General features: G+C 35.3%; 1 protein-coding gene across 4 annotated transcripts in view; it reads right to left on the bottom strand.

The window, feature by feature from the left end:
• CASK (calcium/calmodulin dependent serine protein kinase) overlaps positions 1–13,207 on the bottom strand; it is a 218,392-nt gene that overhangs the window by 27,102 nt on the left and 178,083 nt on the right. For all 4 annotated transcript variants that reach the window (XM_035542154.2, XM_035542152.2, XM_035542153.2 and 1 more), the window contains exons 14-17: positions 9,559–9,747; positions 8,950–9,028; positions 5,646–5,731; positions 3,766–3,834 (exon numbers count right to left, since the gene is read on the bottom strand). In XM_035542154.2, coding sequence (XP_035398047.1) covers positions 3,766–3,834; positions 5,646–5,731; positions 8,950–9,028; positions 9,559–9,747 — 423 coding nt within the window. The remainder of the gene's footprint in view (positions 1–3,765; positions 3,835–5,645; positions 5,732–8,949; positions 9,029–9,558; positions 9,748–13,207) is intronic.

Genomic DNA, 13,207 nt, shown 5'->3' with positions numbered 1-13,207 from the left:
TGAGGAAAACACACATTTTCAGTGCTATTGGTGATTTCAGTACTAATTGTAAGAAGTTATACATCAAACATATGTACAATATTTAAGGATTTAGTTAATTTGGCCACAATTTCAAAGGCATTTAGATTCTTAATTTCCCAGGGACCTAATCTTTCTTTCCAAAAATACCAGTCTCAAAAGTTAAGAGAAAGAATGTATTATGCACAGTCTAATGAGACAAGTCAATGAGCAGCGAGATCTTTGTAGAAAGCTAGGACTGCTTAGACCTGGACTAGAATACTTCATCTTTGGTTGTGAGTTTGTTCCTCCACTAAATCAGAGAAATTCCTTGTTCTTCTAGGGATAAGAGCAGAAAAACACTTGGAGGAACCAATGATTCTGCGTAGTGTAGAAATGAGATTTCAGTATTACTTGAATGTCTAGGCTTTCCAATTTTGTCTAGCCACAAACCAAATAACAAAATGGTACTCTTTTGGATCATTGCTCTTTAGTTCATGCATCACAGCTGAAGCCTTAGAGGAAACAATCACAATCATTTCCAAATGATGGCAAAATGAGTTTCCCATTGATTCCTTGTTGTTATGGGTGGATTCTGAATTACAAACCAAAGTGTCAGACACAATCCTATAGCAGAAGTCAATTACATCTCCTAGATATGGCCCAATCAAATTAGATGCTGACAAAAACAGCTACATTAATGACAGTGTTGCCATATCCACAAAAAACAAGACTTTCAAAAAATCTGCAAATACATTTCAATTCCAGTTTTGATCACAGAATCTTTCTGGAAGCATTTCTAACACAAATATAAAAAAGTTTAAGAGTATAGCACCAATGGAAACATTAAAAGGCTAAATAAGTAAATCAATGATGATTATCAATATATTTTTAAACCCTCACATATATAAAGGCTTTTCTTCTTAATGAAACCACTGAAGTGTTTCACAAGACAATCTGAAACAAAGGGTGTTGCTTATAAGGAAAGCTCTTTGTTTAAAAAACAATACAAACAAAAAAACCCTTCCCTGACTATTCTTACATATCTAACACTATAAAAAGTTCAGAAGTTTTTTAAGTACAAAGTAAGAATGCAAATGTTGCTAGAGCAAAATGCTTTCTCAGTTGGATAAAGTACTAGCTTAAATGTACAAAGAGCATATACAGCCACCAGCCATTCTAAGAATGTGTTGTAATAATTGCTTAAGTTCACATTTGTATAAACAGAAGTCTGCAATTTTCTGGGTATCTGAAGCAGAAAACACAACATCCTGACCACTGTGTTATCTAGATATCTTTGTAACTTGGTCCACATACCACGCCAAAGCCTAAGAAGGTGTTCTCACATTAGAACAACTGGATCAAGATTTTCTACAAGGGAACTCACAGTGCTGTGTTTCTGAGCAAAGTCTACTCCATTAAATAGAAGGCTTGGGAATGGAATGGAAGGCACAAATGCAGTAGAAGCCAGGAATCCCTAAACAACTTGAAATTATTCAGTCAAGATTTTGAAAACTGCCTAGGGACACTGAAATCTGTCACCTACTATAAGGACAACACTTCCCCAAATATGCGAAATTGGTTAAATATTTAGGAAACACCACCACAACACTCATCAACTACAGGAAAGTAGGATGTAAATCTCTGCTATTTGATAAATAGCTTCTCCTCAGAAACAACCCCTATATACCTTTGTATTATAAAGGCATATAGACAGCTTTTATATAAAAGAGCATATATGCACATTACATCTGATTATACTACTATTTAGTTCTGCTTATTCAAAATTAACAAGGTATTTTGCATCCCAATGATGTGATCATGGTAAGAATCTTAAAAACAAAACAAAGCAAAACAAACCCAAAACTATTACTAATTCTATTTTACATTTGTCTGGTAAAACTACTCTGTCAGCATCAGTCTACAACTAAGGGTGGGCAGGAAAAATCAACAACATAACTTTCTAGAAATGTCCAAAATACTGCCAAAAATATCTTAACTAGTACTACTGGTGAAGACCCAACATCTCTGAACTAATCTTGCTGGAGAGTCCTAGTAATATCATTCAACGTCTATTTTTAGTCTGTGTCAATGGTAAAGAATATGATTCCTCATCCGAATTACAACCCTGAAAAATCCTGTGAAAGAAATTCTCTCTGTACCAAAGGACTAGGGGTGATTTAATACGATAACTTGAAAATGTTGGCTTTTTATGAACACTTCTAACAGTCAAAGCACTAGCCAAAGTCATAGATGTGACCAAAGAGGTGAAATAGACTCAGTTACCTCTGATTAAGTAAATGCAAAATGCCACAAAGTGTGATAAATTGTCATGCTATTTTTGTTTCTGTCTTTGATCACACATTTCAGTTCTGCTGTTTTGTGCAATGAAAGGTAAGATTCCTTTCCTCTCTTCTGTGAAATAAAGTCATGAAGAACCTAAAGAGAGAAAGCTAAGGAAAAGAAATGACCTACTACTACTAAAATCACATCTAATGGTATTAAAGTTGCATGCTGAATTTAATTTTCGCCAAATAATCATCTTCCCAGGAGGTATATAGTTTCAGCAGTTTCTGTGTTTCAATATTTGGAAGTGAGATATCTTCTATTATTACAGCTATTTACAACAAAATAGTTGATACATAAATGCATCAGCACACTAAAACTTCTGTTCGAGTTTTTTCGTAAAGCCTTTGTATCTCATGAAGAACTTTTGCTTCATATTTATACCTTACAGGTGAAAATTTGCCAAACGCCTAGTCTCTAAAACCTGTTAGTTCTTGTTGACTTCTAGAACAGAAGGCAACCAAAAAGCAGTAATTTTTTTTTTTTACCCAAATAGATTGTTCTGACAATCACAATAGCAGCTTCTATATGTTCTAGCATCTGCTGAGACACAAAAACAATTAGGGTGAAATCACAGCTCTAATTAGGTTAAGGTGTTTGACTTCAACAGGGACTGTGATTTCACTCTTGGAATTCTAATTTGGGAACTGTTTGCGCAATTAAGCATGTGGCACAGAAAGACTGGCATCATCTACATAGTGCATATGCCATCTGTACATTTAAATTGGAACTGTAACTCTCAAGTAGCCATTTTCTAGAATTTAATTCCCTTCAATTGCAATCTGGAACATAATTTTGTGAGCAAAAGGGAATTAAACAATGCTACTGTGCAAAAACCTTAACACCAAGTTTCTAGTTCAACAAGAATTGAACTCCAAATCTGTTTTTCTTCTGTAATGGCAAATACCATTTTAGCATGGAAACATAATATTGAGCCACATGTAACTGTTACAGACAACCATCACAAATTTACCTCAACAGGGTTATACAGAAACAGATTCTCCAATTAACCCTTAACAGCCCAAAGCAGCAAAATAACGTTTCATACCTAAAAAGGGAGGACAGCTCCTCAGCTTAGGAACTTTAATAGACTTCCTGGAGAATGTGTTTAAATTGTAATTTTTAAAGGGGCTTCCTAAATGCATGAGTTGAGGATGCCCTCTCCTATTTTATTTATTTATTTATTTTTGTTTATATAGGCTGTAAAGAGTTAGTTAAGGTGCTGATGAGATGAATATGAAGGCAGGGCTGAGTAGGTAGGTGGGACCTACTCGTGTTCCGTTATCTTTGTTGTAAAATTGGTGTGCGTGATCTAACAGGACAGGCAGAAACAATTTCCCAGAAAGCAGTAACATTCAGCCATCAGCAGGCAGTTAGTTACAGGACTGAGGAAGAAATGGGATGGTTCATTAAATACATTACCTCACAGGATGAAGATTGCGTGCGATAACTTGGCACAATCTTAAAGGTGATACTTCCACGCATTTCCCTCTGTAAAAAGAGAAATGCTTCATTAAAGATGCTTAATATAAAATCTCCAAATCACTAATGTTAGATAGGAAATCATCATAGTCTGAGAGCAGCTATAGATTTTCCTGAAGTAAGTATTCAGAAAAGCTAAAATGCTGCAGCAAATTTGTCATTTCACTTACAAATGAACATTTAGATCATCTCCTATTAACCTATAAAGATAAACATGCATCATCAGTTTGTTCACCTGATCAGTTTTTGAATGTCTAGAACATACAGCTGTATTTTCAGGTGAGAAATTCACGGATGTCAATCTTTTTTTTCTAGCTATATGCTTGTGATCTACATAGTCCTTGCTATAAAAGTGATATTTTCTTCTTTCATCATACATGTTAATGAAAGCATATTCACAGTTCCTGAAAAAGCTGCGTGTCACTTCATTGAAGGCAGAAATGTAAGAAATAGTCTTTCATCAAAATAGAAGATGGGGGTCTGACAGTTTGCATTTGCTACATTGTAAGAATATTCATAACAAGAAGTAACTGTAGAACAGCAGTAGACTATGGCAACGTATTTTCATTTTCGTATTTTTTTTCTTAAAAAACAGTTAAAATATAAGTGCCACCACATGGCTGACAACTGCAGAACTTGGATCTGGGCAGAAAGGTAACCAGATCACTTCAAATGTTCTTGGAGTTTTTCCTTCTCTCTCTGTCTGGCTATTTTGTAAGCCTACAAAATACTGTTTGCCTGGATTTACTTAAGCTCGTCTATTTGGTTTTGGACACAACACGAGGAATAGTGATTATCATCCAAGATCAGGGTTGCATGCAGAAAAAATTGTGTTCTGGAATATCAAACTGACTACTAGCAAGGCCCAAGATACCATTTTCCTCCAAAAAGCCAGACTATTTGAGCTCAACATACTTTTTTCTTTGTAACTTCAATAACTGTAAGTCACAAGAGTTCTAAGTTGAAATAAGGGATGGTTCAGCTACATTTTTTCTGTATTACAATTAAGTATTGGAACTGTTTGCCAAAAGAGGCACCTGTCCTGTCAAATCTGTCCCTTGGAAGTTTTCAAGGTCTGACCAGATTTGTCTGGCCTTGGGCTGAATTCAGTGCTGACCCTGCTTTGAACAGGAGACTGGACTGGAGACCTCCCAAGGTTATTCCAACCTGGATGATTCTATGATTTATTGTCTCTGTATTTGTATCGCAACCATACTAACAGTCATGAGAACTTTATTTTCTTTCACAGTATACTCAGTGACTGCAATTGGTTTAGACTGAATATCTAAAATAAAGGCATGATCTTTATAGACTGATTTGGGATAAATACTAGGAGGAAAGAATTTTTTTTCTGTAATATCTGCAAGAGACAAGAGAAGATTCTTGCATTTCAACAAAGGAGACTTAGACATCAGAAAAATTCTTTCTAAAATGTAGAAGAGTTACACAGTAACTGCCCAGAGAGTTTGGGGAATCTCCACCACTCAATATCTTTTAAGAGCTGATCAGATATACATCTTGCAGGAACAGCTGGGTGTCAGTGATCTTTCTGTGGGACTAAACAGAATAAATAAAATGACACATGGAGGTGCCTTCTACCATTCCTGGGCATAATGTGCAAAGAAAACACTAGAAAAAAAAAAAGGGGAAAGAGCTTGCAGAGTCCTGTAACAGCTGAACACATAGATTTTGCATTACAGGCACCTGGTGGCCATCAAGAATAGAAGAAAAAGGGGAAGTTGCAATGCAGTTATGGAAAATTTTGTCAAAGCATGAGAGACAATTTCATAAAGAACGTGAGAAAGATTTCAGGCACTTACAAGCATTTTTTGCAGTTGTTCTACAGTCTGATTTGCCACACTGATTCCATTTATTTCTCGTATTTCATCACCTACATGTAGCGTACCTGTAGAATCAACAAAACACACAATCACCACAATTACTCACACAAACTGTGAATTGTAAGACAGTAATAATATTCATACAAAGGCATAAATATGAAACCATGTTAAAATAAGTTTTTTGGCAAGATTCATAAAAGGACTTTGGTAGTGATGCATTAGAATCTCTTTGAGACTGCAGTCAATATGCCAGCACGAGATGCCCAGGAACCTTTTATAGTTACTAGGAAAAACATCAGTTCCCTTACAGGTACACTTCAAAAACTCACACATTGAACAGAAAGTCCCCTGCAACTAGTTGGCTGGATATGTTCCGCAGAGACATTTCAGCATTTTATCAGATGACTACTTAATGCAGTCTGGCTTCTGGACATAGTCTTAATTTTATCTGTCAGACTGCTATATTTTTTCATTTCTCTGATTTGGATTTGTCACAACTACAGTATGAATTTTCTGTATGTACACTTGACTTCAACTTGAATCTAGATGACTGGTGTGACTACCTACAATCTCATTTGATGAAACAAACATCTACTTAGCTCAGGCAAGTCATAAACTGACCTGCTGAAGCTGAGATGGGAATGGCATGCCACAACGTGTCTCTAAGACCCTACAAAAGATAAACAGGGAGGTGGCACCAAATGAATTAATTATCCTCAGGATTAGAAGCAACTTAAGAGGCTCTTTTAGATGACAGTTTTAGACTTGAGTAGTTCAAACCTACTCAATTTTCTAGCAGTTTTCCATAAAAACTTCTACGGTATGTGCAGGAACTTCTTACTCTTCATATATATTCTTGTCAGAAAAGAGTATTCTTGACATTTATGAATAATTAGTCTTCCATACCATTTGTGGCTCCCATGACACACATGCTTAACCATCTAATTTTGGTTCCTTTTCTACTGACTGTGCTATGTTTACTCAGAACTTAATCTACCCATGTCTTACTGCTGTATAACGCATGCATCTATAATAACAAAGAATGGATGTACTTCTGGAGTAAATGGTTTCCTTCTTTGTCTTTGCAAGCCAGAGTGAAGACAGTTTTAGTAAGTGTGTGCTTTTGCTCTCCCCAGAAGTATGAGAATGCCTACCCTATTACAGAGAAGACAGAACACATTCCTCGGGTCCCTAACCAGAAATGTGTTTTGTAGCCAGAAGAAAACTCTGTTACTTGGAAACTGAGTGACTGTGAATGTACCGTTGTGTTTTCACCAAGGCATCACCTGCATTTTGTTAGAACTGAATAAACCTTACCAGGGCTATTAAGTCATTTTGAGAATGCAGCACTGACAATGTACAACTACTGTTTTTCCGGAGTGGCTAAAGGGGAAGTCCTCTTCCTTCTTTGGAAATCCTATTTTTTTTTAAATGACATATTGAGACCTCTTCTTAAATGCACTTTAATAATAAATTCACTTTTTTGCGTGTATAACCCCAAACCAGACAATCAGCAGGAGAAAAAAAACACATTTGGGTTACAACACAAAGAGCTGCCACTGTCAGATCCCCTGAAAACAGTATTTACAACATGACGGGGTCTAGACAGAAAGTGAATGGACGACAGAGCTAAGTTAAAGCACAGACACAAAGGTGAAAACCAAGACAAAATTAAAAGCCTGAGATCTAAGATACAATTCATTTACTTATCCTAAAAAATGCAGACAAGTCAACCAAAAGACAATTTTGAATAACTTAAACTGTTGTTTGCTTTTCACTGAGCTGGATCCTCTTGAAGGTGGAAGTAGACGGTATCTTTACAAGCCTATCTTCCTAATTCATCTTTCCCATCTTTTGAATAAGCTATAAACAACAGGACTAGATACAGCTGGCATACAGATGGAAGCAGACTTCACAGCCGCTACTATTTTGTTTTGTGAATTGAGCAGTTTGTGCTTAATAGTGCTAGACCTGAAATTATATAGCTCCTGTAATCCTCCCAGTAGATCTGTTACCTAGTCATTGCTGTTACTGCCTGGCAGTTCTCCATATAGCAAGCAGAGATAGCAGAAACAGTAACATTAAAAACAAACAAACAAACAAAAGCCACAGACCTTGTCTACAGGATTCAAAGACATGTACTCAAGATCATTACCCAGGGACATTTGTGTTGTTCTATTCAGTAAAAATATTCTAAATTCAGGCAGTTAAATGACATAGTGAAGAGGCACCTAGAGCCCTAAGAAGATTAGAAACACTAAAAAAAGATGAGAATACTACAGAAACACTGAAGAATGGTTCAATTCCACTTAAACCTATGTCCACAGAAGAGCTACCTTAGTTAGTTGAAGTACATATAGAATATATTACATTTCCCACATTTTCAGAAATAAAAGGCATTGTGTAACTAAAAAGTGAAAATATCAGGGAAAAGATTGCTTTACACTTTCCTTGTTTCATGCTTTGTTTTCCTAATTGCCTGTTCCTAGCTTCTTTTGAAATAAAACAGTAGGCTTGAAGAAACTCTGGTCTGACAATTATGTAAATTTTTGTGTTTATAAAAAGCAAAAGACAGCAAACTGGAAAAAACTAAAGTAACCCCTTTAAAGGTGTGAACCTAGCTTGCAGCTAATAACCTAGCAGGGAAGGTTATCTGTTTAAAGTTGGACAAAATCCAGCTAATAATTATTTTTTACACCTGATCTGTTCACAAAACCTGGAAAAAAGTAGTAGATTGGAGATGAGAAAACATGTATGCTTGCAGGTTTTGCTATCATAATGAAAATTGAAAATAAAGATTCATGTTGTAGGCACTAAGGATGTTTTTATTTCATAAATTGTTTTTATAAGCCTCAAAATCAAAAGTACATTGATCTTCAAGAATTGCATGAAAATACATGGAGAAGCTTATTTTTTTTGTTGAACAAGGCTCCTCCATTTTTGCAAGGAAAAGTACTGTAACCAGTCTAAGCATTTTTATTTTAAAACATAGGATTAAATAAGTTTGGCTTCAGAAATAAATGGCATTTCAGTCTCTCAGTGAGCTATAACCCCATTCCTCTAATTATGGCCTAAATGAAATATAATGGGCCCTCATCTCACAACACAAGCAGACATCTACAAGTGAAAGGTGCTAAACGCAGTTAACAGGACTCCATCTAGATAGGGGTCGACAACTATGGAATAGTAGCAATCAAAATGAGGAATATGTGCTGTTACACAGTTTGTACAAAATGATCTAAATCTTTTTTTGAAAGCAGAACCATTTATGACACACGATTACCTTGCCGGTGAATCATTCCTCCGTGCATAATTCTTGCCACAATGCAATGGTTCAGCTCATTCATTTTTAAAGTGATTCCCTAGAAAAAGAAGTGTTTATACTCTTAAGATAAAACATTCAGCAGTGTGACTCTTGAATGGTTAAGAACAGTCACTGTTCCTAAAACCTTGAAGGCAGAGTATAAATTTTAAGGTAAAAAACTTTGCGACTCATTTAAATATGAGCAATGAAAACAGATGCTATTTATAAGATGAAGATGCAATAATTTCATAAATCAGCATATAAGATTCTGGTTTGTTAAAAATGTAATTTTATATTCAAGTAGAGATTGTCCAGTTCAGTTTTACATTTTAAAGCCTAATCTAGTAATAACTACTACAAGTTTATTTTTAAACAAAACCAGCTACAGAGGTACTACTGCAATACGAATACATGCACAGCATTTTAACTGAAGGATATATATAGGAAGGTAAGGATATACAATGGCTGCTGAACTACTCCATCTATACTCGCAACTTCAAAGTGCAAAACCTTTCACTGAATTCAATATAATATTGGTCTTTTCCAGCACAGAGTCAAGCAAAACAAGCAACGAGGTTCTCCCCATACCATTGGTTCATCTGTGTTCTTCTGGAACTGCACCAGTCGAACTCGTGTTACATTCTCCATATCCATGTCACCGTTGGCGCTTTCTGGAGAATCTCCGTTTAAGTATGGAGAGGTGGGAGGAGGTGTAACTCTCAGCGCTTCATCACTGTAAACTTCATGTGCCACTACATCATGAGTTTGAAGTAAGGCCTAGAGGAGGTTACAGCAACAAAATAGCATCATTTTCCACCATCTCTGTTGCCCTTCAGCACATTCCATATAAATACTTTTGAGGCTCTCCAGACATTAGAGGAAACTCAAGGTATTTCTACCTCACTTTCTATACAGGGACTTTTCTCTGAAAGGAGCCTAAGATAAACTTTATCAGACTGCAAATGCATATCCACAAACCCAGACTTTAAAATCTACACGAGTAAACATAATTTCCTACTGTAGATACCACAATGAAAATGAGGTTGCTTCCCTCTCCCCCATCTTCTCAGCACCTGCAAGGTATCAGAATTAAGTCATTATTGTTTATGTGCCTAGACACAGAATTAGGAAGCTATTTTTTTAAGCAAACTATTCCATAATAATTACCTTACAAAAATGAAAAGGTATCCAGATCCCATGGTATTTATTATAATAAAGACAGACTGTGGATCAGTACTGAATGAAAGACTTTTTTTGTTTGTTTGTTTACTAGCTTAAACACTTCCATACTCTCCTTCTCCTACAGCATGGCCCCAGTACAACTGCACTGAGTTCAAAATACTTGATGAAAGTTAAAATCTAAAACAACAAACTGCTCAAATACTGCTTCATTAATTTTGCTTTCTTTCCTGATGCAAAGAATGGTACAATACATAATTGATTAAATATATTTCAATATATTTGGTAAGCAGAATTACTGACTCTGCAAGTACTCTACGCCAGGGCAAAGACAATGAATGAAGCCTGTATAGCTGTTAAAAGTGTAAAACATTATTGTAAGATGAAAGTTGGACAAAGTGTAAACATTTGCAAAGCGGTATTCAACAGTACCAGACTTTAATGATATTGTATTTCACTTTTCCCCAGGGTATCTTTAAGAGCCCTGGAGCATATCCATTTCATACTTGCATTCAACTCTTATCAATAAGTATATTATAGACAAATTGCTTCTGACCAAAAACTAAATACGATTTATATGTGAACATGCTTGTACTACTCCTGTATTAACTTGTCAAGGATCAAACAGAGAAAGCTCCCACCTTTGTAATCAAATGGCTGGGCTTCTCAGAGAAGGATTGATAAATCCAACCTAAGTTCTTACAATATACAGTAGACATATCAGTCATCATTGCAGTTAGGTCGATATGTACTATAGTTAACATTTTGTTAATTGTCATTTAAACGCTCACAGCTCTTACAAAACCCATCGATCTTGCAAGGCTTGAGATTGACCACCTAGAATTGTTTTTGGCAGAGAAATATGATTCTGCAGCATCTTAGTCTTCAATTAAAATGTTTAAGCAAAACAAACTGAAATAGTGGTTAAAAAAATGTATTTCTGAAGTGGAATTCAAGGCAGAAATGGGATTTACTTGGCCTCTATTAAATCCTAAGTTTATTCCTAAAATAGCACTTCTGAAGTGTACCATGTTAAAAAGACAGCTTCGTAACCAGTTTAAGTTACCTCTCCTCAAATCAAACTATAGTTAGGAATTCAGCATTATAATGATGGAACAGAATTCCCTAAACTAGCAATGCTCTGCTCACATTCACTCCTGTTTTTCCAGTGTTTCAAGCTCATCTACATAAATGCTATTTTATTTAAACATTGAAATGTATCTGCATTTTCTGTTTTTTGTCTACCACAAGCTCAAACTTGCAACAATTCCTCTACCTTCATCTGTACTACTTAAGCAATGTTTTCCATTTAGAGGTCTTGCCCATAAATGCAAGTCAAAACATTTTAACTAAATCAATTCTTACTTTGTTTTATTTAATTGGGTATAAACTTTTATGTGAACACTCCTATATAGGTTTACAGCAAACATGCAGATTTAGCTTAATCCTGTATTTCTAAACATCAAATACTCATTCTGGTATCTGAAAGCTGTTTGCAGTTGCCCCAGGTAAGACCAGAGCATCCAAGTGCAATCAGGCCTTAGCTCTGGCTGTTAAAACCCATCCATTCTAGGAGCACAGTCTTGGCTTTGTGTGCAGACACTCTTTAGCAGAGCAGGATAATCTTCTGCACTCCCCTCAGCTTGATCTACTTAAAACTACTTATTCGACTTCATGCAGCTGCCTGTATCTGCTGTGCTCTCCACCCTTAGTATTGCATTTCTTATGTAATTCAGTGCCTTACCTTTGTTTCACATCAAATACTTGCCTTGCTTAAACTATATCTTTAGCAATAATATATACCTTGTTTAAGACTAAAATATGGTAATTGGAACATTTTTCAAGCTTCACAATTATATTAGATGACTTCTGAATGTTTCAACAAAAATTTATATGAATTCACAAACACAGACGTTAAAGTGCACTAACCTCAATTTAAATATTGAAAACATTTAATACAAAGACTGCTATTAGACTTTACCTAAAGACACTTATTTTCATGCATTTTTGTTAATCCTGATCATTTAGATTTTTTCCTGTCTCTTTATTCCCTGCAGAACATATTAATCCTGCTGAAGATAAAAGTTTAGTGAGAACAACTGCTATACTATATTAAATGATCATTATCTACAAAGAACAGTGTAGAAAGGCACAAGATGACAGAAAAGACTTCTAATATTTAATTAAATAAAAGTCTTCTAGTACAGCAAACATTTCAATTGTTGCCACATACTGAACATATATAATAGAACCTGTTACAGAAAAAGCTCTTTGGTGCATTTGCAGAATCACTGATAACTGTGTAATAGAATAAAAGCTATTTGAAATTTGTACACAACAAACAAGATACTTGATGATCTTGTGAATGATACTTAAATTAATTACTTGCTGGAAGACTTTTATGCAAATTTACACACATTTATTCAAATCAACGTTCAAAATGTATAGAATAAATTCATAATTTATTCCTGTACCTATATGGCACACAAGAGCAAAACAACAAAAAGCTTTGAACTTGAACATCTCCAGTCCCAATAACACCATTGACAAATGTGTACTTCATTGGCTTTGATTCTGTTAAGTCCTATACATAGTCTAAACTGTAAACACATACAAACTTGTAAGTAAATGAGATAGATGATAGGGTTAGAATGAGATAGATACACCATTGTCTTCTAATTAGTTATACACATTAGATAACAAATAATTGTAAAATACTCTGTTATCAGGCAACTGTTAACACACATGATCTTACTTAATGCATCGTATTGCATCGGAGCTCAATCATTTCCTAAGTAGAGTACTGCTCTTTGTAACGCCTGGCAAACACATTGAATGCAGACTGACAATACTGTTTTACACAGTTATTTCTTTTCATAATAATATCTATTTTAACAGGTTTGTCTCTGAAGGAGTTTGGCAGAATGCCATGTAAAAAAAATAAATTTGTAAGGCCTGCAACCTTATAAAAGATGCATCTGGGAGCAGAAGTAGAATGAGAGAATGGGATTGTCTCTGACATCTGGATGGTCTTAGGTATCTGCACCCTAAAGGTATG

This window comes from Cygnus atratus, chromosome 1, assembly GCF_013377495.2.
Source record: "Cygnus atratus isolate AKBS03 ecotype Queensland, Australia chromosome 1, CAtr_DNAZoo_HiC_assembly, whole genome shotgun sequence".
NCBI classification, from domain to species: domain Eukaryota; kingdom Metazoa; phylum Chordata; class Aves; order Anseriformes; family Anatidae; genus Cygnus; species Cygnus atratus.
The sequence above is the reverse complement of the archived record's forward strand: the minus strand, read 5'-3'. Positions and strand labels throughout refer to the sequence as shown.